Source organism: Diachasmimorpha longicaudata, chromosome 3 (genome assembly GCF_034640455.1).
Source record: "Diachasmimorpha longicaudata isolate KC_UGA_2023 chromosome 3, iyDiaLong2, whole genome shotgun sequence".
Classification (NCBI taxonomy): domain Eukaryota; kingdom Metazoa; phylum Arthropoda; class Insecta; order Hymenoptera; family Braconidae; genus Diachasmimorpha; species Diachasmimorpha longicaudata.
The window spans coordinates 11,751,632-11,778,230 of NC_087227.1; the positions used below are offsets into that span (position 1 = coordinate 11,751,632).

The 26,599-nt window shown below is 37.6% G+C and overlaps 4 protein-coding genes across 13 annotated transcripts in view; 1 reads left to right on the forward strand and 3 right to left on the reverse strand.

The window, feature by feature from the left end:
• Positions 1 to 58: 58 nt before the first annotated feature.
• LOC135160208 (uncharacterized) lies at positions 59 to 11,770 on the reverse strand. Of its 5 annotated transcripts, XM_064116523.1 has the most exons (8): positions 9,550 to 9,628; positions 9,329 to 9,474; positions 9,084 to 9,261; positions 2,440 to 2,553; positions 2,039 to 2,277; positions 1,306 to 1,683; positions 1,042 to 1,222; positions 59 to 906 (listed from the first exon to the last, which is right to left on the reverse strand). In XM_064116523.1, the coding sequence occupies exons 3-8, from the start codon at positions 9,105 to 9,107 to the stop codon at positions 448 to 450; spliced, it is 1,395 nt and encodes a 464-aa protein (XP_063972593.1). In that variant the 5' UTR covers positions 9,108 to 9,261; positions 9,329 to 9,474; positions 9,550 to 9,628; the 3' UTR covers positions 59 to 447. The 5 variants fall into 5 exon arrangements, 4 of the variants coding, with proteins under 4 accessions (XP_063972593.1, XP_063972594.1, XP_063972595.1 ...); XR_010298522.1 differs by lacking the exons at positions 9,084 to 9,261; positions 9,329 to 9,474; positions 9,550 to 9,628 and adding an exon at positions 2,630 to 3,181 and having other exon boundaries at positions 59 to 84; positions 303 to 906; XM_064116524.1 differs by lacking the exons at positions 9,329 to 9,474; positions 9,550 to 9,628 and adding an exon at positions 11,080 to 11,770.
• Positions 3,294 to 5,768, reverse strand: L(2)34fd (lethal (2) 34Fd). The gene has a single exon (XM_064116488.1). It carries the CDS (start codon positions 5,429 to 5,431, stop codon positions 3,365 to 3,367), a length of 2,067 nt encoding a protein of 688 aa, XP_063972558.1. The 5' UTR covers positions 5,432 to 5,768; the 3' UTR covers positions 3,294 to 3,364.
• Positions 7,134 to 17,549, forward strand: LOC135160230 (profilin). 2 transcript variants are annotated; one of them, XM_064116559.1, is made up of 3 exons: positions 7,134 to 7,570; positions 12,679 to 12,948; positions 17,129 to 17,549. In XM_064116559.1, the coding sequence occupies exons 1-2, from the start codon at positions 7,460 to 7,462 to the stop codon at positions 12,946 to 12,948; spliced, it is 381 nt and encodes a 126-aa protein (XP_063972629.1). In that variant the 5' UTR covers positions 7,134 to 7,459; the 3' UTR covers positions 17,129 to 17,549. The 2 variants fall into 2 exon arrangements, with proteins under 2 accessions (XP_063972629.1, XP_063972630.1); XM_064116560.1 differs by lacking the exon at positions 17,129 to 17,549 and adding an exon at positions 13,593 to 13,715.
• LOC135160184 (zinc finger CCCH domain-containing protein 18) overlaps positions 15,237 to 26,599 on the reverse strand; it is a 52,003-nt gene continuing 40,640 nt past the window's right edge. For all 5 annotated transcript variants that reach the window (XM_064116457.1, XM_064116454.1, XM_064116458.1 and 2 more), the window contains 3 exons: positions 23,809 to 23,871; positions 21,476 to 21,903; positions 15,237 to 21,111 (listed from right to left, as the gene is read on the reverse strand). In XM_064116457.1, coding sequence (XP_063972527.1) covers positions 21,815 to 21,903; positions 23,809 to 23,871 — 152 coding nt within the window. In that variant the 3' untranslated portion in view covers positions 15,237 to 21,111; positions 21,476 to 21,814. The remainder of the gene's footprint in view (positions 21,112 to 21,475; positions 21,904 to 23,808; positions 23,872 to 26,599) is intronic.

Below are 26,599 nucleotides of genomic sequence, written 5' to 3' on the forward strand. Positions count from 1 at the left end.
GTCGATTTCCATGAAGCGACAAAGTAATTTACGTCGTTTTCAACACAATGTCATCGAGTTTTTGTTTATTTCGGGCGTTCTAACCTAGAAAAATGGAGACAGTTTCAATCGATTCTGTTGACATCTCGGAGAAAATATCGGAGAGGATTTCACATGAAAGTCCAAACGATTAAATCACCATTCAGTAAATTCAGAACATTTTTCTATCAGTTATAGTGTTGCAACTGGAGTTTTAAAAAATTAAAAAATCAAGTTCAACTATTTATTTACGAATTAAAGGACACTTATACTTGAATAATTACAATAGGTTCACTCTGTTGTGAAAATTTTAATTAATTCGTAAATGAAGATCTCCCAAAGCCATTAGTTTCAGCCATGATTCTCCGACACTCGCATCAAAGAATCCCCTCCCCTAAGATGCCCAAAGTAAAATTCCTAGTTATCGACTCAGGAAAAGAAATGGCACTGTCCCATCACCAGGAGCATAATACTAGCAATGGTGAGTAATAAACAAAGATAACGTCCAGTGATGGGCACCCGGAAGAGTCTCGCACACATCTTCAGCGAGGAAGTGTAAAGGAGAATTGTGTTGAGGTCTTCCCCAGGTGTGGTCTGGTAGACGAATGGTCTCACCCTCACCTCATGGCCCAGATTCTGAATCATGGAGCAGGCTGTGCTCAGTCTAGCTGCTTGCAAAAATGGAGCCATTGCTATCAACACCCAGAGGATTACGTTGATAATGCTGAAGTAGGGAACTGGACTGGCTGTTGAGTCTATAGTGTCGTACTCCAGAAGCCAGGCTGTGCCTGCTATAGCCCAGGCGAGGTTCACGACTGTGTAAATGCAGACAGCTGGGGCAAGATCGTTGTTCAAGTACTTCAAGAGCTTCTTAAACTCCAGGATTTCCTAAATGATGGTAAATATTAACAACTAAACGGAATGATGAGACTGTTATACTACTTCATAAACAAAGAAATATATAAATTTTAACAAATTTCGTAAATTTTGTGTAAGTAATTAGACTAAAATAGAAATAGGTACTTTCATCCAGTCTAGCGCAGGAAGAGTGTTCTGTAACAGTTTGGCCTTCAGAAAATTCAGATGAGCTACTAGTAACTGTCCCTGAAGGCAGTAACTCGTAATGATGGTTCCCTGTACCATGTCGTGCCATAGGGTACAGATGATAAGAAGAACTTTCGATAATTTCTTAAAATGTTCAGGACTGCAGAAAAAGAATCAGAAAAATACAGATTGAATTTGTTGCTCCTTTATCTATAATTCAATGATGGTGAACGCGATTATCACCTGTGATCCAGCCATTGAAAGAGGATGGTACCTCTGGCCATCAGGACATTGACAGTAACAAGTGCCATCGTCATCCACACGACCGACAGGCCGATAAACAGCCAGAGGATCCTGACTAGTTTCTTTTGGTTTCCTCGATTGACTGGATTCGACGAGAGAAGAAATGCTCTCTCCATCAGGTTCTGGAGCTGTTCGTTCTCTTTTATCCTGAATAGATAGACTGTATAGAGATAGGCTACGAGATGGAGAACACTGGGGATGAGGTAGCTGAAGACAGCGTTGCCGTAGCAAATCTGCTCGTAGGCTTGGGTTCTCGTGATATTTTCTATTTGTTCGTATTGAACGGGTAGCAGTTTGTAGCAGAATCCTCTATCTCTCCTGGAGAACGAGAAGAATTTCTAAGTTTCGTTGACAATTCGCCAGGACTGCTTACTCTAAAAGAACATGCGACCAACCCTTTTCTTGCAACATTGTAAAGGTAAGTCTGTTATGCTTTTTGCGAAATAATTCAGCTGACAATAAATTATAATTCATGATTGACTCATACTTAACATGACGCAATGGACTAATCGACTGATTAAAAAATATCACTAACTATTACATGAAATTCAGGGGGTGCAAGAGAAAAACAAAAGATAGTGGATACATTGTATGTTCCATCGAAATTGATTTGCCCCTATGGATATCGAGTTAGTTTCTTCAGGCGATTAGTTGCGATTTTCTTATTTAGTACCTGAAGCAAGCCATGTATTGCAGAACATATCCAATGCACATGAAAATGGTCACCTGGACCGTATGAATATTGGCTAGAACCGAGTAACACGAATAGCTTTCTGAATCTGTGCTCGTTGGTCTCAGCCCCATTACCCACAGTAATCTCAAATACGGCATGAGTATTTTGCACTTGCAGTAATGAAGGACTGCTGAAGTACTTAGATTCTCGTAATCAGGTACTTCGGTGATGAATCCTATCTGGAAGGGCCAATCAAATGATCACGATGATAAATCTTGTAAAACTACCAGAGTCAATTGAAATTTAAAAGTATAGAACCGCGGAGGGTCCTGTGGCTTGCAGCGGGAGCCTTAACTGAACAATGAAAAATTCGCTTAAAAAAGAAGCATTAATTCACTCACTTCTGTACTTCTCATTTGCAATTCCGATAAGACGGAAGTTCGAGGGTCTCCAGGGCCGTCCGATCGTCCTGAGAGCTCCTTCCCATTACCCGGATCATTCCCCTCAAAATTCGTCTGAAACAATTTCTCAGAAATTCAGAAACCCCTAGAGGATTCAAGCATTAATCCACCAGACGAGCAAATAAATTACAATTATCCTTAAATATTTCAATGAAAATCCTATTAATGAGGATGCGATCGATCTCCATTTCCCTCCCATCATCACGACTAAATGAGGTACATTTGTTTACTGTTTACAGTAGATTCTGCCTCTCACGTGCCTTTAGACCCCAATTCATTCTTCGGCTATCATTTTAATCCACAGGTATGAATGATAAATGTATATAATGAGTCCAGTCCTTGAATTTAACTCTAGGATAGCAGCACTGATAGTCTGAGAGGACTCACCATTTTTATTTGCTGAGTAAATTACCTTTGACACGAGAGAACACTAAATTATTGTTAATTTCACCCCAGGAGAAAATAATATCTGTCCGGGCGATGACATTCCGACCTTTCAAACAAGATATTGATTGCTTCGTCGGTTTTTATGAGAATGTTGGTAATTAATGATTGCGATAGTGTGAAATGAATTTTCGGTGGGAAATATTCGAAATTACTTCCATATTGAATGACTGGAAATTGAGCTGACAACCAATGATTATGTTTCAATGTCTTTTAAAAATCTGAAAACCACTGGTATTGAGTAATTTGACTAATGCACTGTTAACAATCATTATTTTCGACTTTTTATAATAGCAATATACTTATAATACTGATTTCAACGGCTAATTAAATAGAATTGCACATTACAATACATTTTCGGACTTTTATTTATGAAAAAATATACAATTAATAACGGTAATTAGATTAATGATGAATCTACTCATATTTTATATTTTTTCTTTCCAATATTGCCAGCAGGTCTCAACAACCCCTTCTGGTCAGCCCTTCTATGCTTGAAAGAATCCCTAGATTTGCCAAATTTCTTTCTCCCAGTAGAAAAAGTCATTTCCCTATTTCCCCTCGATCCCGTAACTCGCACGTTAGTTTCTTCGCTGTTCAATCTGTCTCCCAAGCTTGCTTTTATTCTCTTCTTCATGTAGGTCTTTCCACCCCTGAAGTCCGCCCCATCCTTGATCTCGTAGAACTTCGGCTGTTTCACCTGTCTAGCATCCTCCTTCTGTTCTCCTTCATTATCACCATCATCTTCTTCGATTTCATCTTCACGTCGTTTTCTCTTCAGCTCTCTGTACTTCTTCTTCACTTCCTTCGACCAGGTCTTTTCGTCGTCTGATGATTCATCGTTTAACAATTCATCATCCGAACTTCCATTATGTTCTTCATCCTCGTCGAAAGCATTAAGCTCCCTCTTCTTCTCCTCTTTCTCAATTTCTTTCAACGTCTTTGCCTTTCCCTTATCAAGCTGGGAAATCACCGGGTTCAGAAGATTGAACTCAACGGAAGTCTTGTCAACTTGGAAGTCTGGATTTGTAAACAGAGCTTTAAATCTGTCGTCCTTCAGGATAGCTGCAGCACCGCTCTTCTTCTTCTTGATTTTGCTGCCGTCTTCAGTGTCCATCAGCTTAAACGCCAACTCTTTGTTGACCTCAGGCAGTTTCTGTATTTGAACTCTGCTCTTCGCATCTTCGCTTAATTTTTCTCGAATCTTTTTCTTCTTATATTCCTCGAAAGCAAATGGCTTGATGACGTCCCTGGCCTTTCTGAAGAGTCGCACGTCCATGAAATAGCCATGCATGTACGCCCTCAGGAGATTCGTTCCAATTAGATGGGTGAGCCCCAGCTCCTCCAGTTCCTTATCAGTTACGAATTTGTAGTTATCGTATATGGTGTCGAAGTTGGATTCCTCGAGCTCCTCAATAATGGTATCCAAGAATCCGCTCCACTTGGGGGCTGGGCCAAGACTTGGAACGTAGTACGTCTGCATTTTTGGGGATTCGTTCGCTAGGAAGAGCATTCCAGTCCCTGGGATTGTGCAGAGATCATTCAGGTCGTTCTGAGCTTCTATCGACGTGTAAATCTTCCCAGTCTGTTTCTCCCAGATCTTCACAATCGAACTGTCCATGGAGTAAACCAGATCCATTTTATCATGGAACTCGATATTTCTGATAGGCAGACCATACATATGATCCTTAACAATGAAAGGTCGATTGCTCCTGATGTCGTACATGAGAATCTGTCCAGTTGCAGTCCCGACAGCCATTGTAAGCCCTCCTTGGAACTTGAGAGCTGTGACTGAGGGGACACCCTCTAGCCTGGTATCCTGGGTGACACAGTGGAAGCCACAGTCCAACATTCCCACTCTCTCCTTAGTTCTGGGGTCCCAGGCCTCGACCTTCCCCTCTTGCGTCCCCACTGCCAGGAGATTGTGCACTGAATTGATGCTGCATTTATTGATCGCTGAGGAATCCGAGAGGAAGGGCTTCAAGAACTGTCCACGCTCTAGATTCAATCTGTAGATCTCGTGGCTGACTCCCACGATGAAGAGGTCACACGAGGGGTAATGGTACTCGAGGTCTCGACCGAATCGAGGAATTCGCAGGCGGTGGTATTTTCCGTGGGCTGCGTGAAACTCTATGTGTCTGTCGCAGTGCAAAAATACCAGTTTGCTGTAATCCTCAGACAATATCTGGAAAGTTACAACTTCGGAATCGAAACACCTCTCAAACTTCAGAGAGAGATTATTAACATCGAAGCACTTCACTCTGGGTTTGTAAATTCCAGTCGCTAGGACATATTGAAGATCTTTAGATACTTTGATTGACGTACTGACTCCAGGCATGTCAAAATCCTGGATAAGTTCGATACTTCTTCTGATCTCAACATTTTTCTTCAACAATGCTCTCCTCTTTCTCTCTGACAGCCACTCTGGAAGAGTTTTTCCAGCACTGAGATTGTAGATTTTGACGTTGTTGGGGTTGGAGACCTGCATTTTCTTCCAATTTAATTGTTACCACTGATCAGTCACTATTATTTATGTTTCAACAGCATAATTAGAGTTTTATAACATAACCAAGACGGCTCAATGCTTTGTAGACGCATGGAGACATAAGAACACGTGGTCTCTTTAATCCACCCCCCCCTTCCACTCACTAGCCCACCATTGGCCCAATGTAGTTAGCTGGCGGAGAGTTGCAAATGGAAAAACGACCTAGTGTACATGGTGTACATTGTTAGCACATCACTGTATATATATTAATTTGGTTTGCAGTGCGGTGGATAATTAATAGTCATTGAATACAATCAAATACAAATGGTAACTGTTCCCCATTCGAATTTATAACCAGTCGCTCGAATCGACAGTGGCGCCTCTCCCTGCCGGGGTCATTACTAACCTCTACATTAGTCTATTCTCTCTACCACAAGGGTGGGTTAGTAGCTTGGGACACTGTGCCGACATGGCCCACATGGATCATGTTGTTGATATAACAGTTATTCAACGTAGACCCTTTTTTCCATGAGTTGTAACTTTGATGACTACAAGAAGTTGATAATCCAAATCTTTCCTCAATTATTTTTCTTATCAATAGTTTGTCCTTTGACCAGGGGGGTTCGGCCTAGCATATTATTTCGAGGGGACATAAAACATGAAAAATTGTCAACTTCACATCACTTTTAATCAAAATTTATTAGCGTTTGTAATGTGAATATTCATTCAGAGACGCTTATAGTTTCTGATTGTCAATATTTATCTATTGATTTCTTGGCAATTAGGTGATGAGTGAGCTTGATAATTTTAAGGCTATCTCCATATTCTCACAGAAATGATACATCAATTCCGGCGGATCTTGTTTTCTCTTCTTCGGGATTTATGAAAATTTGACCTGGGAGGTATTAAATATTCGTAAAAGGAGATGATGAGTCAGCTCATATGCTCAGCAGTAGCGCTGCTAAGTGCCAACTTGGCCCGCGAGGACAAGTAGTCCAACGCAAAAGGTGAGAGTGAGAGAGATAGATATAAAACGCATCCTCAACGTCACCGGTTTTCCATCGTCATTGTCCACCTCATGGCCATTACTGGACTCCATGACTCATAATATTATTACGAAGAATGGGTCTCATTAAATATTTCTTATAAAATAAAGTCATCGTCAACGTTCGTTATTTTATTAGCCTCGATAGATGTGGAAATTTTATTACAGTAATTCGTTCTCCGTTAATTCACTCCGTAAATTGGAAAAATTTTGATTATTTGGTGATAAATGACTCATATTGCTCAGAATAATGATTCTCTGAGCAATGCTACCATAACGACACTGGATATCTGTGATTTTATCTCTTTCAATTTGATTGACAAAGCTAACAAACTAATGGAATCTTTGTAATTGGTCACCTTTCTTAATTATCGATCGAAAAATGAAATCAAGACCCATCCAAGCGGATAAAACGAACTTAAAATTCCGCGCCACGCAGAACCCACCCTCACCCGAGCCTTCCAAACAGTTGGTACTCCTGCGGTCTACTTTCCCGGCATCCCCACTTCCTCAGTCGACAACGGAGCAAGAGAGAACCGCCAAACATGGCGGCACCTCCCGCCGCTGCTTGCAAGAGAGACAAAAGCCCCCCCTTCTTCGAGAACCAGTAAAAAAAGGTGGGGGAGACGTGCGGCGTGTCGGTTGGTGAGTCTTCTTAGTGCTCCCTCCAATCAGTAGTCTCTCGAGACGTGAGTCGAGTCAATCGACGGGTCCTCCCCAAGTACCCAAGTGTCTCCCGTGGATTTTACCCCTAAAAAAACCGAAATAAACGCCGAGACATCTCTTATTCCTCAACAATCAGCGAAAAAACTGTTGAGTAAATTAGATTAACAGTAATTAATCTAGTTTGCTGAACGCGACAGGCCACACTCGAGGCGACAAACGATAAATATTAAATAAAATTGATTAATTCAATTTATACGGAGTTTAATAGTTGAGAGGATTATTTTGTGGTGTTCTTTAAATTTTTTTAAAAACAAACAACAATGAGCTGGCAGGATTACGTTGACAAGCAGCTGCTCGCATCAAGATGCGTTACGAAGGCGGCTATTGCCGGCCACGATGGAAATCTCTGGGCTAAATCCGAGGGCTTTGACGTGAGTTATTTCCATTTATACCTGATATTCACCATTTCCCATGTCCCTTCGCCTCCAAAACCCGTTCGAAAAAATCCGAGGAATACCTGAAAGCCCCTCCAGCTCCCTAGACCTCCTAAAAATTGACTAAAATTGTCAAATGAATTTTTAACTGATTGTTAATGATGGCTCATCGCTCATTTACATGGAAAGTGTCCGTTTTTGATAACTTCTTGATTTTTGTGTGAAGGTTTTACGTCTCAGAAAAATTTTAAAAAATCGGGATTCAGTGGAATATCCCGGGAATGGTTTCTGATTTTCTTTCAGAATTTTTAAATGTCTTGGAACGGGGCTTTCGGGGGCGGGTGATAGTATTTAATCCCGGATTTTTGAGGGAACGCTTTGGGATTGCGAAGCTCGAGACACAGCTGCGCACGCCATGACTTCTCTATCTCACTTTGACTCTCTACGGGTTCGTCAAGGTCTCCGTGCCGGCAATCCATGATTTTCTAACCCCTAAAATTTAATTTCAGATGATTATTTCCATGAAAGGATCATTTATTCATCGTCAAATCATCAAATTCTCGTGGAAAACTCAGGATTTTTAGGGTTGCCACGTGCCCCTTTCGTGTCTCCACCATCTTTCTTCGTCCGGGTACACTCCTGGGGGGTCCCCAGACACCCCGAGAATGCTCGGAAAATTGTTCAAATTGGTTTACAATCGCGGAATCCTGGTAGATCATCGAGAATAATTTTTTTTCCTCTCTAAAATTCTCAATTTTCTCAACTTTTTTTTTCTCTCTCTTCTCTCCCTCTCTCTCACCTCCACGAGGGCGTGCGCGCATCGATCGCATCCATTCTCTCTCTCTCTCTCTCTCTCTCTCTCGCTCTCCCTCTCTCTCGCTTCTTTTTGACCGGCTCTAGAGCACCCGAGGGCCACCACAAGTTGTTACATTCGAAAAAAACGATTTTACATTTCTTTCTACCGTTTTTTCACAATTTTTTTGGATCTTTCGGGGATTCATTCAAGGAGCGAGGTGGGGGTTGGTCTGAACGAGGCTCAGGGACACTTGGGGTAACTCAGATACAGAAGGAGTGAAGATTCAACGACAAAGAGGGTGTGGCAAGAGAGTGCCGGCACACAATACCGAATATTTCGCTAAAACCGCCGCCTGTGTCCAATCGATTCCATCGTTTTTCATTTTTTTACACTCACATAGTCGACTTTTCCAATTATTTTCAGTAATAGTGGGTGACCCTTTTTTGTAAGACGACAGAATTTTTTTTTCCCGATTTTCTCCGGCATTTTTTCCCGAAATTCACGATTTTCAAGTTTAATCATTTAAAATTGATTATTAATGGATGATATCAAAGTGTCCCTGATGTCCGCTACGTTCATGAATTATTATCTCGTTTTTTTAAACCGTTAACTGGAATACTTCAGTTCTTACTCATTTAAACAAAAATTGACACTCATTAAATTGATTTAGTAGCTGATTTTTAACTTGTATTTTTAGTTAATTGTTTAGCTTACCATTGAACTGTTCATCATTGACATTTGGGATTATTAAATGAGTTTGGTAACTCCATTTCTATAGCTTTTCGTCTGTTGAGAATATTTCTCCAGGTTATTCAGGGGAAATTAAATGGATGCACACTCTTTATCATTGAGTACTTCTGAGTGTTCCACACCTCCTGTGGTCTCTCTTGGCCTAATGAGCAATCGATTCAATGAAGCAATATTTATTAGAAAAATATGACACTGATGATTATTCTCACATCGAGTGGCGAGCTCAAATTTCTCGTCAGAGGACTACAATTAATTATTTATTATCCACTGAGCTGTGTAGTTTGAATCTCCAGTCGAAATTCTCTTTCAAATTCAACCATTTTTTATTATTAAATTTGTCAACTAATGCCTATGTCTATAAAAGATAATTTAAATTATTAGAAGTATTTAAAATACATTTGACTACAAAGGAGGAAAGTTTTTCACTGACGTAAAAACAATCAAGTAGCTTTTATAGTTGTAATTAATCACATTGAAATATTCTCTTTGATATGAGTGAGTCTGTCATAATGGTATATTGTGGACTGACATTTCTCATACCGATAACTCGAATACTTCAGTTCTGATTCGACATGAATTGAATTGTTTTTTGCCTCTAATCATTTCTCTGGAATGATTAATTAACGATAAAACGTGATAATGAGTGGTTGAGATAATCTTTCAGGTCTGAATGCCATGATTTCTAACAGAATGATCGTTAAAGAAATTAGTCGGAGGTGAAACAATTGCTCTTATGGTTTATTTATAATTTATTTCGAATGAGTTTCTGTTCTGTTAATTTTTTTTTCATTTGTTTCTCTCGATCGAGGGGAAAAAAAGAGAAAAGATAAGTAAAGAGGCAGCTGCCACGCGCGTTGGAGAGTTTGCGTGCACACTTTCCGGTTGCCGGAACGCCAAAATGGCGACAAGACCGGCCTGTCTACGAACGGCATCCTCCAGGGATGTACCTAGTGGAGGGAATGCTCTGTATCTGTTTTTCGATTTTTTTTTCTGTTGGGGTTTGTTTTGAGGTAATGGGATTGGGTATTGATTTTGTGTCTGGGTGTCATTGTGACAGGGGGACAATGAGCTGGTATGAATGAAATGAAGGGGATACTTTTCCTTTAGTTTTATGTTTAAAGTTTCCTTTTATGCATATTTTTTAAAGGGGATTTTTGAAACTGAAAGTTGAAGGCTTTTTTAGGGTTCAAGGGTCTAGGATATGGAGGCGAATTCTGTGAGCATTTTTTCATGAAATTAACACTTTAAGAAGTGGTGGATTGTTTCCGAGCTTCAGATACCCAATTGACACTCTGGAACGTGATTAAATAATTTAATCGATGGGTGACAGGGTAATTACGAGACGAGCACATTTTTTCTGTAAATTCTCAATGAAACAGTTATTCAGCACTTTATAAAATATGCTCTGGAGTCAAAAAAATGTTCATGGTTCAATTCACATCATTCTCAATCCATCAGCATAATTAAGTAATTAATCTCCTCACTCCAGAACCCGAGTAACCACAACAAACGCCAATTTTCTGCACTACGTCGTATGACATGGGTTTAGATTTGGGGGCTCTATGTGGTTTCACTCTATTTAGTTCAATAACGACGAGTTCCAATATAAAAATCAATTTCCACCAAAAATCCCTATTCACATTTCCGGGAATGGGGAAGGAAACAATTGCCACCTTAAACTGTTCCCTTCAAATAATTAAAAAATAAGAATAACAATAAAAAGTCAAAACGTTCTCCATGTCTACCAAAACCACTCATCAGCCCAGTATTCATCGGAATGCAAAAATATTCACTCCACAAGTGCATCATAAAGTAATAGATATTGCTATCCCACTTCAACATGTAATTAGTAATGAGGTACGCGATCAACGTTTCAGATTCGTTGGAAATCATTCAAGTTTTCTCAGACCTTGTTTTTTGGGGTAAATCTTGACTAGCAATCGCCTAGACTTCAACGTACCCTGAATGATTCATCGTGGAGTTGGCAGTGACGTATGAGGAGTGAGAAGTGCCCAGTGACTCATACAATCAGTATCGCCTCGTTTCCCTTCCTCGTGGATTATGCACTGGCGTTCGGTTTCCGAGAGAGCGAGAGAGAGAAAGACCAGATAGATTCCCCTCTCCACACTATGCTTTCGCGAATATTCACCGTGCTTTTCAACTCATTACACAAATGTACACCGTGTATTTATGTGTTTATGGAGGGTTTGAGCGACAGGAGAACAGAAATACTATCGGATGAAAATTTGATTGAATAGTGCATTGAGAGAATCAATCGAGTTGCGAAGCAATGAACGCGGTGCAGACAATTTTGGCTATTGAATCCCTTTTTGACAAAAGTTTCGGAATAGCTTATACATTGGCTAAATGCGTTTGTTTTATTTAAACCGAACTATTTGTTTCTGTCGGTGTATGTAATGGTAGAAAATCACCAGAACAGAACTTATTAATTCTTTACATTTTATTCAACCTCAATTATGTCGGTAGTGAGTCAGTCTAGAGGGGGAAGTCGATAAACATTTATTGTGGGGGCATTCATCACTCCATAAAAATCTACAGGAATTTTCAATGGAATGCGCAATTATGATGATATTTAGACATTTTGTAAATGTGAAAACGTTTACATTTGAAGATCTGTTATTATGTTGGAATTATATTTGCTAAAAATTAAAAGAAAAAGCTTTGTTTTAATTTTTAATTTCTTCGTTCTACCCCTAAATCCCTCGTGTTCATGGTCACCGTCCAACGAAAGTGAAACATCCCGTGGATCGATGGTGGTAAGCGTTCCAACCGTTTTACCACCATCACGCTCTACTTGATATTCAATTTACCTCCCCAATGAAACATACTTTCCATTTCTTTTCACCGACTACCAACGACCCGGTTAATTTTATTCCAAGCAAATCCATTATTTCTACGCTCTGAGCACAAGCATAAGCACATCACGTATCTCTGTAATTGCTCAGAGAAAATCTACCACCTATGCGGTCCAGAAATCCCCCAGAAAAGAGATTCTTCTGGAGTGCCTGACCCTTAGGGCATCATTCTGGGTGATTAGAATATGATGAACAGATCCCTCTCTCAGAATGACGATCTCCCGATGAAACGATGGAAATTGCTTTTGCGTCAGGAATTTCCTCCCTTTTTGCACCACGAACTCTGGTGTCATCGTCCTAGACCCTTCCAGCCACCTGGTGCGAAGTGTAGGGGTGGGTGAACTCGGGTAGCGATCGATTACCAACAACTGAGTGTCAGCATCATCTCGGAGTGGGTCTCGAGACTCTCCTACCCATTTCATCTACGGTATTCCATTATAATTCCCATAATTCTGAGGACAATACCGTTTAATTTAACTTCTATCTGCTTCCCACAGTCTTTCTCAACGTAATGGAGAAGTAGAATTGCGGAGGAGATTTTTTTTTCATGGAAGAGTGAAATAAAACGAGAATTTTATATTGAGGCCTCAAAAAATTAGACAGAAGGAGTCATTATTTATTTTCAATTATGAAAAAACTGGGATATTAAATTGATTCAATAATTTTTATGCATTCTGTTCTAGGTGACCAAAGAGGAATTAGTAAAGCTCGTCCAGGGTTTCGAAACCCAGGACATTCTGACGTCGGCAGGCGTGACATTAGCTGGCACCAGGTATATCTATCTGTCGGGTACAGACCGTGTGATAAGAGCCAAATTGGGAAAAGTCGGAGTGCACTGCATGAAGACGGCGCAGACTGTTGTAGTATCACTATACGAGGATCCAATTCAACCACAGCAGGCTGCATCGGTTGTTGAGAAGTTGGGTGACTACCTCCTCTCTTGCAGCTATTAGGTATGAAAATTTATCAACAATGACATCTTCATGACATTTTTTACCAATCCCCGAAATCACAGTAATGAAAATTGCAAAAGAAAAAAATCCTTGAATTTCCACTTTTATTCGTCGAAAATCGTTATTTTTATTTCTTAAGCAACTAAATGATAATTTGTACCAGCAGATTTATGTTTTAAAAAATGAATGATCTTTATTATTTCGATTTTGAAGACTCATTTTGCTGATTTTAAGGCGTTTTAACGTCAACCACCCCCCTTTATATCTATTTTTTTCCTTCCGCTGGAGGCCAACGGAAATCCGAGATCTCCCCGTGGTCTCCAACTTTGAATCAGTTGGCCCTCGCCACCGAATATTCTATTTTAATCTACTCGCACAGCCTCCTTCGGTGACGCCTCGTTAAAAAAGACCAAGAAATACCGCATGCCTTTCCCTAGTATCTCCATTTAACTCTTGCACGCTACTCTTGTGGTCCTAAAGCATCACTGGATGTCTCGTTTGCAGATACCACCCACTACTATACCGCAAAAATAAAGCCAATCAACAAAAACAGAACGATAATGACCAGTTTAACAACACTAACCTCCCAATAAATGCAATTAGAACTAAAAATCTGACCTTCCCCCTCTGCTTTTCTGTTGCAGTAACTTCTGGGGCCCAATTACAAATACCTAATAATAATTAATAATACAGTCGATTATTTTAAACAAGATAATGAAAAAACAGCGAATCAACAAACCATAATAAATCGAAAAAGAAAAGAAAAATCATCAGAAATAAAAGCAGTAAATGAAGAAAAAAAACTGGAAATTCGTCTGAAAATTCTTCATGTCAAGATAAATAATAAACAATAAGCGGAAATGCCGCAACCCGTCGCCGCTAAACTCCTCGTGACGAGTGTCGACGAGAATCGTGAGAGTGAATTTTTCACATTCTGATAGAGTGAGTGTGTGAGAGATGGAATATTGAGAAAATATCATCGTCATCTGTATTTCTACGTCACACCATCAGAATTAGTCACCTTCTGTCCCCTTTCTCTCTTGAAATCCTAAAAATGTTTTTTTTGGCATCAACATCTCAATCCCCACGGCCACTGCGAATCATTTGGCAGCAGGGTGAGGCGAGAATCGACTGAAAGAGGCCAAAACATATTTTTGAAATATTAAAAACCATAAGTTTGAAAATAAAATGATAATGAGACCGTTGGGCAATTCAGGGACGAAGTAGTAATTTTGAAACGCTTTTTGGATATGTTTATCTATCACTGTAATGAGTGGACTCAGCAGCATTTATCATTATGAATTTTTTGCAGCGGATTAAATTTTCTACAATACGTGTCTGCATATTTTTTCTCTTAATTCCATCGTCATTAAAATCATTTAACCATTTGCGAGTGATAGGATACATCAAGTGAAACAAGATTTTCATTATTTGTTTAATTATTGAATTTTATCGAAAAAACTCCTTGCGGTAATAATTTGCAAATTAACGAATATAATTTTGATAACTTAAAAAATCAACTTGCCATTTCGCAACTGAATCCTCCCATAAGCTACGAAAAGAAAAATGAATCCTGAATAATTTGTTTTTTTTTTAAATCCTAAGGACAGAAATATCGCCAGTCATTAAGATAAATCAATCATCCATACCAGAATGGCGTGAGTCAATAGTTTAATAGCTATTTCATAAAAATGATTGTAACGGCCTTCGACTTTTCTCATTTTTAATAAACAAAACTATTTAAAAAATGCAATGTGAGAATCAGTGGTGCATTCCAACAAAATAGAGAGCATTTTTACAGGCAATTTATTTCTCCTTTAGAATATAGTGCAGTTGTGCGAGAGTGAGATATCATGTTTGGCCGAGGATGTGGCTTTTTTACACTGATAAGGACAAAAATGGGGGGCGGGAGGAAAATGACGAGTTGATAAGGGCGACGGTAGGGCTATAGACATGATAATTCACCCGATAAAATTGATAATCACTAGTTTAATCGAGTGACATAAGAAGACAAACGCAACATTTCATCGCTTAATTTCAAAGAAAAAGCAATTGAATCAGAAAGATCTTCATCTCGACGCAAATTCGTCGAGGAAATTCCCATTTTAAAACCCTGAAAAGACCTTTGCCTGCATCTAGAATGCGTTAGGCAAAATGGGTCCTTGGCCAGGGTTTTCAATAGGAAATTCCCATGAAGTTTAATGAGGTTAGACTCGTCAGTGTATGACTGAATTTTTCAAGATATCGGTTAATAGTGGACTTAGAGTTGATTCGACAGCAGGACAATGTCGTTATCTTCTTACTTCACTGGATGATAACGCGCTTACCGATTTCAAACATATAGAAATGGAACAAATCATTTGGTAATGGCGTCCCATGATCGTTAGGCTCTACATCTCGTTCGTAAAAGCATTAAGAAAGAAAAATGGAGGAATAATAGAACGAGGTAAATTGAGAAAATACATGGTCCCTTTTAGCTATTTACTGTCTTAATATTTGCTAATTGTAATAAGATAGATGAAAAAAGGAGCAATGTGTCATAACTGCTGAGATTTTTATTGACAATGGGATATACTAATTGATAAGAGATTAATGGAAATGATGATTGATAATGAAGTAATGAGTAATAACAGTTTATTGGGCGCGACATTTTTTTTATTGAGGTGTGGAAGTAATTAAATGAAGAATAAACATTTGCTATTATGAATAATTGACGTGTTTTTTTTTCGTTGAGGATAGAGTGTATTATAAGGTCTGGAGGTGTTGTATGGGTTGCGTTGCTGTTGTAAAAGGATCTTCACTTTTTTTAGGGGAAAAGGGAGTGAGGAATGGAAAATTATACATTTGGATACTAGGGAAATTTTCATTTGGATGTGAATACAATTGAACGAGTAATTTAATAATTGGGAACGCCTTAAAAAAACAAATGAATTTCTTCATATAGAATTGATTTTATTGACGAGACCTCATACGATGAGCTTGATTAATCAATCAAAATAAACAAATTTAATTGGCGAATTTTTTTTGAGGAAAAAAATTGGAAACTCATAAAGTCATCTTATGAAATGATTTAAAAATTCTAGTTTCACGTCCAAACGAATATTTCCAACGATCGAATGACTCTTTTTTCCTCAGCAAATTGTCATTCGTGGAGTTGAATGAGTCCAGGACACAAACTAATGGCAAAGTGTGTCAAATAAACGACACAATTTCCTCTTTTTTTCTGCCATTTTATTTCAAACCATTGGAGTTGTTCGCCTTTTAGGGATTTTTCCCGTTGCCTTGAATGACAGAGAACTACAAAACGCCTCGAGAGACCCGTTCACTCCGCTTTTGACGTGATAACTAAACCGCAATGCCTAGTCGTGACATTTTTTTTCTTTTCGTTTCTTTTGGATTTAATCGTCGATGAGATGGGGGAACACCACCGGAGAATATTTCTGTCATTAAAAGGAATCATCAAACTTTTCAAAAGGCAGTATCTCAAGCAGTTATACTCATGCAATGATTTCCCGTCGAGATATTTTCGTTTTCACTAACAAATTTGTCATTCAATTTTCACATGAGTGATTTTCAAATAATCTTGCTCTTTGTTTTCATGATTTCATTCCATTTAATTAGAAATTAACTACGTATCTGTGTACGTCAGGGACTCATCGATATCACTTATGAAATTATAAATACACCAATGCATATAACTCAGCCACAGCTACAAAAAATGAAATGAATGAAAATGAGTAAGAAAATAAGTAATAATAATTATTGTATTTCTGTACTGCTAATTGCTAATTACTACTTACCACCTCTTCGCTAAAACTGCTAATCCTCGCTAGTAACTATTTATAACTTAAGTAATTAAACCACTAATTAATGCAAAACGTTTTTCGGTGGCTGCTTGTCAATGGAATATTTTTCAATGTGCCAAGCGCCCATGACGAATGGATCTGATGGATATGTTTTTAATTAAATTTAATGAAGGATACAGAACAAACTACCTAAACTATGTAACGATTTTTATTGATAAAAGGAAGGAAATAAAATTGAAATAATAATTGTAAAAAAATAACGCTCTAATTTCTCGAACTATTTGTTTTTTTGCAATTTTTGTTGATTTCGCTAATTATGGGCTTCACAAAATCCTTAGACCTGATTAATTTAGTGATTAATTGTTTATTTCCAGTCCCGTCAAGTGTCGCAGGTCCCTCAACAAGACTCCAGAATCTGCTTTCTATTTACCTCCACCTCCACCTGGAACTGCGACGAAGAAAATTACATTTTTCTTGTTTCTGCTTCCAAAAGGAAGAATTTTTTTTATAAATTGAAAAAATAATTAAAGTAATGGAATACAAGTAATAAACACAGTGATCTTGGGATTGAGTGGACGTTTTGACGATGGTGAGAATTGGAGGAGTTGGAGAGAACCATTTTAAATATCATCATCAGATTTTTTTAAAGCGTGAATTTGAAAGGTGAATTGAAATTTTGACCGATATTAGATGTAACTCTGTGAAACGATATGTTCTTCGTAAGGCGTTTTTTTTGCATACATCACCGTAAGATTGTCTTTAAGAGAGTAATAAATTTGTATAAAGTGATGTAAATTTGTTTTTCAAGTCATTTCACTGCATTTACCCGTGATGTCATAAAAGAAAACCGAAATAAAAAATAATTTCATAACTTCATATTTTTCGGGGATTTTTTCTACAGCTGAGTGAGGTACGTATTGAAATACTGATTTCTAACATTTATATTTGCAATACTTTGAAGCAGTCACTAAATATAGCCCGCAAAAATTTGAATGTGTGACTTTTAGACATTGTCCGCATGCAGATATGGATAAATGCATGTTGGTATATAAATGTGGGGGCCGCCCTTGTTCTTGATTTTTTATGGATGAAAAGAACTATGACACGATCAAATAAGGGATTTGGACCCTCGTAACCGATGTCATGAGCGTTGAATTAATTAATCGTGCCATAATCAATAAATTTTCCAAGCCAGATATAAAACACATGATTAGTCTCACTAATTAAGTCAACAAAATGAATACCATATATGTATATTTCGCATTTTGTTAAACGCTACAATTATCTTCCTCTTATAACATTACTTTGGCTTACAAATCCATCGCATGAGGGGTCAGTACATTGCATTAATCATTCAATCCATCCTAATTAATGATTAAATCTTAACATCATCGGTGGTGATTATCATCAAATGATCATTCATCTTTACAGTTTTACGTTTCATCAGTTAATTTCCCGTCTCATCTTTAATTGTAAAAAAAAATTCCCCACTCATCACAACTCTTCATGATGTTGATCATTAAATTGAATTCATTTAGTTATGAATAAATACAATTAATTAATTAATTAAATTCATTATTGACGAATTACTATGCTAATAATGATTATTGATGAAATATTCGTGATTGATGATCCATAAGTATCAAGTCGATGTTGAATGTTATTAATTTAAATTAATTAGATTATGAAATTACTTATTTCATAAGCAAATAAATCCAATTCTTCACTCGATTTTGTACTTAATCATTGGTGGTGACTCGTGATGAATTCTAATTAATTGATTTGATGATTTTAATATTTGTGATGGAGGGAATTAACTCACCGTGATTACAATGAACATAAAAAATTACTAAATTAATTGATTTGGTTTATTTACAATGCTTTAGTCTTAAGTACGAGTGAGTGATTGATGGAATCAATCAATTGCGAGTTGATCAATGGAAATTGATAAATGGTTGTTGATAATTTTTTCATGACAATTCATTGATTATTTTATTGTTTATACACAAAATACTTCGAGAAACGTTTTATTATTAATTAGTATGTCTTGGTAATCGTTGATTGATTGTGGGTAGAATTATTAGTTCAGGCAACGAGATATTTTGTTTATCTATCAGGGTAATTATTCAGAGGACTCCTGAATTTCAAACAAGAAGTAGGAGGGGTTGGAAAGAGTCATTTGTCACCCTTGATCTTATGAACTATCCGCTGATAATAATATACTGCCGAAATAATTAATCCGTCATAATCAATCAATGAATTATATTTTTCGATCAGAGATAAAAAACATGATTCTACTCACTAATTAACACAGCTCACAAAAGATAAAAAAATCTCTCCTTTCGCGTAATTGAAGTTTTCTTCAATTTTTACTCTTATGTTTATCATTTACCGACTCCATTTCATTTTTTCCATCTAATTGTCGTGAGGGTCGAAGACGAGAAAATGTGCGCCAGGATCATTAGTCAATTTCAATCGTTACATAAATAATTATTAACTCTCGAACCTCTATCAATTTTTTTTCCTTCCTTTTTTCACATTTTTTTTATTTCTCTACAGTTAAGGCATGTAGTTCGGTACTTGGGTCGGGTATCCACAATTGTTTGTTAATACTAGCAATATTATTTATTCATTTTTCTTCCTCATTATTGAAGTTGTTCTTAGAATAGGGTTGTCTCTCATTGCTTCTTTCAAATATGTAGTTAATTTAGTTAGTTAATACCTCCGGGTATTTAAAATAATATTGAGTGATTCAATAAGAATTAAATGGAATGATTTATTGCGTATCTCGATGGATTGGTGATTTTTCCGAAGATTTTGACATTTGTAGCGCGGTGTTCCCTATACCTCATTTATTTTCCCACGAATTCGCGTTATCGGGCAATGACTTCCTCTTCGTCGAGGTCGATTGTTCAAAAAATTTTGGAATATTGGTATGTTATAATTTTACCATCCTCAAACCCTATTTAAGCCCGTAAAATGCCGGAAAAATCCTCGACCCATTATTCCCATTGAGCCACTCACTTTCCTCATTCACACAATCACACAGAAGCTATCACACTTGTACAACAACAAAAAAACGGGGAACGTGCGAAGAATGCCTTCTCTCAATGCTGCGGCATAACCATCGGCTATTACTTATCTCTACCACCTTCATGTACACATATCCACAACGGTAAAATTCCGTTCTTGAGTGAAAAATAAAGAAAATTCAATATTTCCCGCGAAACATTGATTCAAAATTCATCATGCGCGAGAAAATTTGAAAATTTCTCTGAATTTTCCTTCAATTTCCAGAATCAATGATTGTAACGTCAGCAACGACCAGTGATAAACAACAGTGTCGTTGTTATCCCTTAAAAACAACAAAAGTATACAGCTTACACCTTCCACAGCCCCCTAATTACACTTAATTAGTCATTAATTGAATTACAACCTTTCCATAAGAATATCCAAGTCTTGATAAATTTGTTACTATCCAGAACAAATCGAGAAAAAAAGTGAACTGCCTTTTTTCGGATTAAAAAATGACACATAAATGATTCAGCGAGATTTAAAATAAGATTTATTAAAAAGTTCTGACAGTAAAGTCATTCAATTTCTCTTGGGAAGTCAGGATCAATGTACTTGGATATCCTGAAAAAAAAAAAAACAAAAACCTATATCTCACAGTTTTTCCACTCAGTACTTAATTTATTTAGTTATTAATTAATTAATTATTATTCCTCGATCATTACTTCTGCAGCAAAGGCGGATAAATATATTGCATCTTGTTTCGACTAGTATTAGTGCATGATAACATTCTTATTTAATCAATACAACACGATTGCTCATCAATAATTCCCCCTTTCTTCTTCTTTTAATTCTCATAATGAAAAAATATCTCCTCCTCGTATCCTCAATAGTCTCGTCAATGGTCCTGAGACTGAATAAATTAATTTAAGTATCGATTTATTCTCTAATGATTTCATATATTAATGCATTAATTAATTATCAATGGAGTACAGTTTTCAATTAATCGTTAAGAGAATTATCACTATTTAGAATCACTCATTGTTTATTTAATGGTTAATTTCGTTTAATTGTCGGTTTTTTGGGGATTTGTAGTTATTAAGAAAATTGTTTTAATTGTCTCGAGAGAGGGGAGAATTTTTGAAGTTTTATCTAGAAGTGCCTCGGGCCAGTATCAACCAACATACACACATAGAACACACGCACAGTTACACTCACACACCACTTTCCGGTCTAAAACTCTTCTTTTTTCTTTTGCGCTCCGATAAAGAATTCGACATTTTTTTTCTCGGCTCCTTTGAGAATTTATCTTCTCTTCCCCTTTGTTCGGCCATGACAGGGCACTCTGAAAGTATAAATATGTAAAATTGTCTCTTAAAATGAAAACCAGGGAAAATTTCTGTATTTTTTCAATGTTGATGAAAAAGAAAATCCAGAAAAATCTCTACAATTCTCCGCCTGCTTAAATTTCAGCATTCGCAATGTTCACCGAAGCTGTGGGGCAAAATAGTTTCACTATCTGGTCATTGGTTGAGAAATTTTCCCACCTGTCTAGAAGCTTGCCTTCTTCGTCCTTCCGACCTTCTCAATTCTCAAGATAATTGCAAAAAACTCAAGTCAATTGAAGTTATAAAAGTCGAAATTAAAAAAGTTTCAATCCAATAGACATTACACATGATCCTGGCCTTTTATGTTTTTAATTTATTTACCTGAGACGATTTAAACTTCCTCGAAGTCCCTTAAAGCCAGCGATACTCTCTAGGTGCAAAATGGTAAACAGAAACAATTTCCATTTAATTCTGGAACAGTTTGATTTTTTTCCGTCTGTTCCTCTGATAACTCAAACTGATAAACGTAATCACATGTATCCGAAGTCACTGGGCAATGCAGCAGCATGGATTTTCAATGATACTGGCAGTCGTTAATTGTAGCTGCTGATTATTATTATTGTGATTGCGTTGATTATTTTTAGTGTTATTGGATTGACGACGTGATGAAGACGTGTCGTTTCGGTTGGCTCTAGCTGCCATCGAGACGTAACACCGGGGCTATTGATTCTCGAGGGAGTAGTGGCGTGAACGCTTCCAAAAGTTCTTGAAGAAACCCTTTTTCTTTGGTGCATCGCTTGGCTCGCCACCTGAAAATAAAGAGATTCGAGTTGAATGGGCAGGAAATGGGATCTTGCAGAGAATTTACTATAAAAACAGTTCGCTTCAAATTAAATTCGTCTTCGTATCTTTATGAATATCGACATTTTCTTCGAACGACTTTGCTAATCTTCGATTCTTCTAGGGTTCAGCGGTCTCAGGTGGTGTAATTTTTTTTTTCCATTATCCATCGAAAAATCTCGACTGAAAGCAATCAAACCTCTATACCCCCTGGATTCCGGGTGTTCAAACTCCGGAAAATTCCAACGAAAAATAAGAAAAATGAGATACCCTTTCACATTTTTTTTCTCCTCCGACGTCTCAAACTTTCGGATACCCTGGACTGGAAAGATGAGATGGTGAAAAAGATTTGGAACGAGAAGATCTCACTCCCATGCAATCCCTACGGTAATTCTGTCGATAATTTCGGCGTCGTTTATTTTCGGACACGCGCTATCTACCTAATTCCATCTACCTCGATCCAAATTTTTCATTTTCATAAATATTCAGAATTCCCAGTGAATTCCATTAAAAAAATACATAGAGCATAAAAAATGTCTCCTTCCGATAGTTCTTCAGATAAACGATTTCTCGACAGTTGAAAAAAAAATGGGGAAGTCATCGGACTTTGAAAATTCATTCTCTTGACTCTGCACTGGAGGAAACCGAGACAGGAAGCCTCGAGAATCCCCAGGAAATGGAGGAAACCAGGAATGGTGAATGTAACTGGAGACCACGAAATGGGAAGCGAAGAAACTTGGAAATTTTCCATCGTAGGAAGTTGGAAATTTAGGAATTCCCAGTGAGGTATGGGATAACTGTTCGTAGACGCGTTTATCCTATATCTGTTTGCTACACTTGCGGAGGGATATTGATCTGGTGGAGAGGACGCATCCGTTACGCGTCGACTCGATGAACTATATCGTTATCAGTTAATGAATGAAGAAAATGTTAATGACATGAGTGATAACAGCGAGGTGTTGTCACTTGGAGCTCAATTTTTTTAGTTTTAAAATCCGTAAGTTTCTCATTTCACAAATTTTGTTCCAAGTGGGGAAAAACAATGTCTCCGGTGCAGACTGCACTTCACTTTGGGATTGGTTCCGACTTTTATATATTTTTTTTTCTCGATCTGACGATTAATTCACGGAGAGAGGGGAAGAATTTGGCGGATGATTCAATTGGTCCCTTTGTCGGAATTCTGCTGGAGTTCTCTGTAAGACAATGACAGAAATTACGGTGATAGTTGAGATTTGGAAGAGGGGTAAAGAACAAAAGAGACACTTTAGAATAAAGATATTTGAATGTGATTCGAGGTGGTCAGGGCGGAAGTTGGGGCTACTTTGAATGCAGGCGGGGGATCGCTACGCGTCCGGCATTCGGTTTAATGTGGTTTATGTAAGTGAAGTTCGAAGTAATGAAAAATGGCTCGAGACAGGATAATTAAATCGAGGAATATGAATGCTGGTAGGTGAAAATTGACTATATGTCTGGTGATTCGTGCAGAAAACGTGTACTAGGCAAGGTGAAATTCTCGGGAATGTGAAAATATCCTCCAAAAATGATTAACGGAATTTTTGTATCTCCACTCACCACGGGAATAATTTCCAGTTGAGTAATTAATAAAAGCATTTCCATTTGAATTCACCGCGTTTAACCATTTCTCATTCTTTAATTGGTAATGAGTGGTTTCAGCAGAAAATTCCAGAATACATTTTTTGCGAATAGTTAAATTATCTACAAATAAGTCTTTCAACATTTTCTTCTAATTTCAACTCCCAGCGAGATAACTAGACCTGTTAAATTGACTCGTTCTATTTCGTCTCAGTTACGTTTTGCTACGTCACCACTGAAATATTCATGGCTTCGAAGTAATTTCAGACACTAGTACTCACCGGAGTAAGGACCTGATGGAAATACATTGTCCTTGCCTGACCCCTTGGCCTCCTTTCCACTTCCTAAAAAAAATTACACAACCGTCAGTAAATCGAGGATCTTTAATATTTCCTGACATTCATTATCGCAAGAACTTCGACAACATGAGATGGAAAGACAAATAAAACTAGAAGTTTAGAAAAAATATAAATGTGAATAAATAAGACGAATGGCTGCATGAGTAATATTCCCTAAATTATTTCCATCTCTGAATTTGATAAAATAAAAGATTATGACATTTTCAAAATAAATGAGTACAAATATTATTGCTGGTAAACGAACAATTTGCTTCCGAATGGATTGTCAGCTTTTATTCTTGCTACACTATCTTTTTCGTCTATTTTTTCCTACGGTAGTACAATCTGGGTTTGATCACCGTTTTATCAAGACTTAATTAGTTACTAATTAGTAGTATTTCGGGGCACAAGACTAAGTAACGCGAAAATAACAAGTGACTTTTTTATACAGCGTGATGAACTTGAATTGCAATTGGTTCCAGTGAATAAATCGTATGAAAGTTTATGTTTATGATATCTGATTGATCCCTCACAAGAGAATTTCAAAATAAATTCATGCATATAGAGGGAGACGAACTGGTAATCGACTAGTCGGGAGCTTTAGTCTATATCTCATGGTCCTAACACAAAAAAAAAAAGGAAACCTGATTGTGGACAATTACAGGGTTCCATTCGGAAGCAAAAAATCTGGCTTTTGGTGATGAATAAAAGGAAAGTTTTAACACATTCCCCAACTCTGAAAAACATCTATTACTGGTGGCATAATGTACCAACAGGGCAAGTATAAAACGTTCATTTTAAAGTTGAGTCATTGTGCAACTTTGAAAAGCGTCTGCATGAAGAAGCGCTACACGACCTGAACAAACATACATGTCCCAAGTTGGGTAAGAGGTGTGGATTTGTCTTACCTCTCTTATCTCTGTCTCAGTGTCTCTCTCACTCTCGTTATTTCAAACCCGCAGAAATTATTTATTTCGATTGAATAAAGTAATCTTCAAATTTTTCGACCGAATTGCATTCAGCGCTTTGGCAAGTTACCCGGGTCATCTGTTTCACAAGTATTTTCGAATTGTTCAAAGCCACCAGCTCAATGGCGATTAAGGATTCATTCATTGAAATAAATAATTTCTCTGAGAGTACTTCGCATTAAATCACCATCCCATTGATTAAACCCAAAATCATCATAAATTGTACAAAAAAGTGCGACTATATTTTTTCCTAATCAGTGAAACAAATCTGCTTTATCTCACCCCCCTGTTGTGAATGAATGATACGATTCTATGAAGTCAGCTCTCAACAACAAAGGGTCTACCCATTTTTCTTTCGAAAATCGCCTCATTCGCTGATTCTTTCATCTCGAAGATTAAGCAGATTTTTTCCTTATTAGCGATACAATGAAGCAGAATGAGTATAAAATTTCATTATAATCGCATAAGCCACAGATGAAATATAAAATTACAGCTATTGCACATGGAATATTTCATACCGATACTGCAGTCCTGGGCCATCTCCAGAAGAGAAATTTCTATTCTATTCAATTGTTCTACTTTAAACTACTGAACTACCTTTCGATCCTGCGGTGCAGGGGTCAACATTGACCCGGATGATTGTACCAGTCGGTAAAAATTCACAGGGACTTCCCCCGCACATTGATAACAGTGAAATCAAACATTGAAGCAAACATGAACGAAGCGATGAGCCTGAATTCGATTAAATCCCAACTTCATTATCACGAAGAACTCAAAAACTCGATTAACTGATAGAATAACGAAGTGGATAAAAATAAGAAGGAAAAAGCTTCGTTAGAACGCCAGGAAAATTGACGTATATTTATGAAAGATGAGATTCAATTCCGTCGATTCATTAGCAAATAACTGAAGAATATTTTTTCCATGCACATACGTGCCAAAATGCAGAATCTAAATTTGCCGAATAACAAAACTTCTACTCAGAAGCAATAAATGAGTGAAATTAGGGAAATTCGAGTGCGTCCAGCCCCTTACCACTTATCTTATCAAAAAGGGATGAAAAATGATGGGAAAAAATTCTATTCAATCCGCACGTTTCACCAAGCAGACTCTTCATTTCTGGGGGATGAATGCTCGTGCAGATTAGGCAGAGAGAACAAAAAATAAAAAAAAAGAGCAGGAAGCCTCGTGCAGAGAACTGGGGGTGAGTGGGTGGTGATGGTGGTTGTGTTGTGCTGTTGGGGGTTGCTTTTGGCATTTGCCGTGTACCGAGTTGAGTTTATTCGCCCTTGGAATAAATCAATAATGTTGGGTGAAGTCAACAGGAGGTGGGATATATTTCTCTCACTCGTGGAGTTATCTCCAATGGGTTCATCTCACAGCTACGGTTCATTCTCCTTTGGATCATTCCATTGTTTCGGGAGTTTTTATTGTCTCGGGAATATGCCTGGGTTGTGTCGTTGTTATTGTCAGGTCTCGTTGTATGGGAGGAACGGGAGCAGATACAGAATTTCGTCTGGTTACAGTAAATAAAGCTATCAATTAGTTTATCCTTTATCTCCCTAATAAAAATACTTATTTCATAATTAATGGGTGACCATCAACCGGATAATAAGGCATTGCAAATTAATCCGCATTGAACACCTCGAGTATTCTGTCTGGAATGGTTGGGACACTTCGAATGTCGTTTTCAAGTTTTTTGCACCAATGCCTCTTTGACGATAATCCGAAGGGGCCGAAGGAAATAGCCGAGAATATTCTTTTGC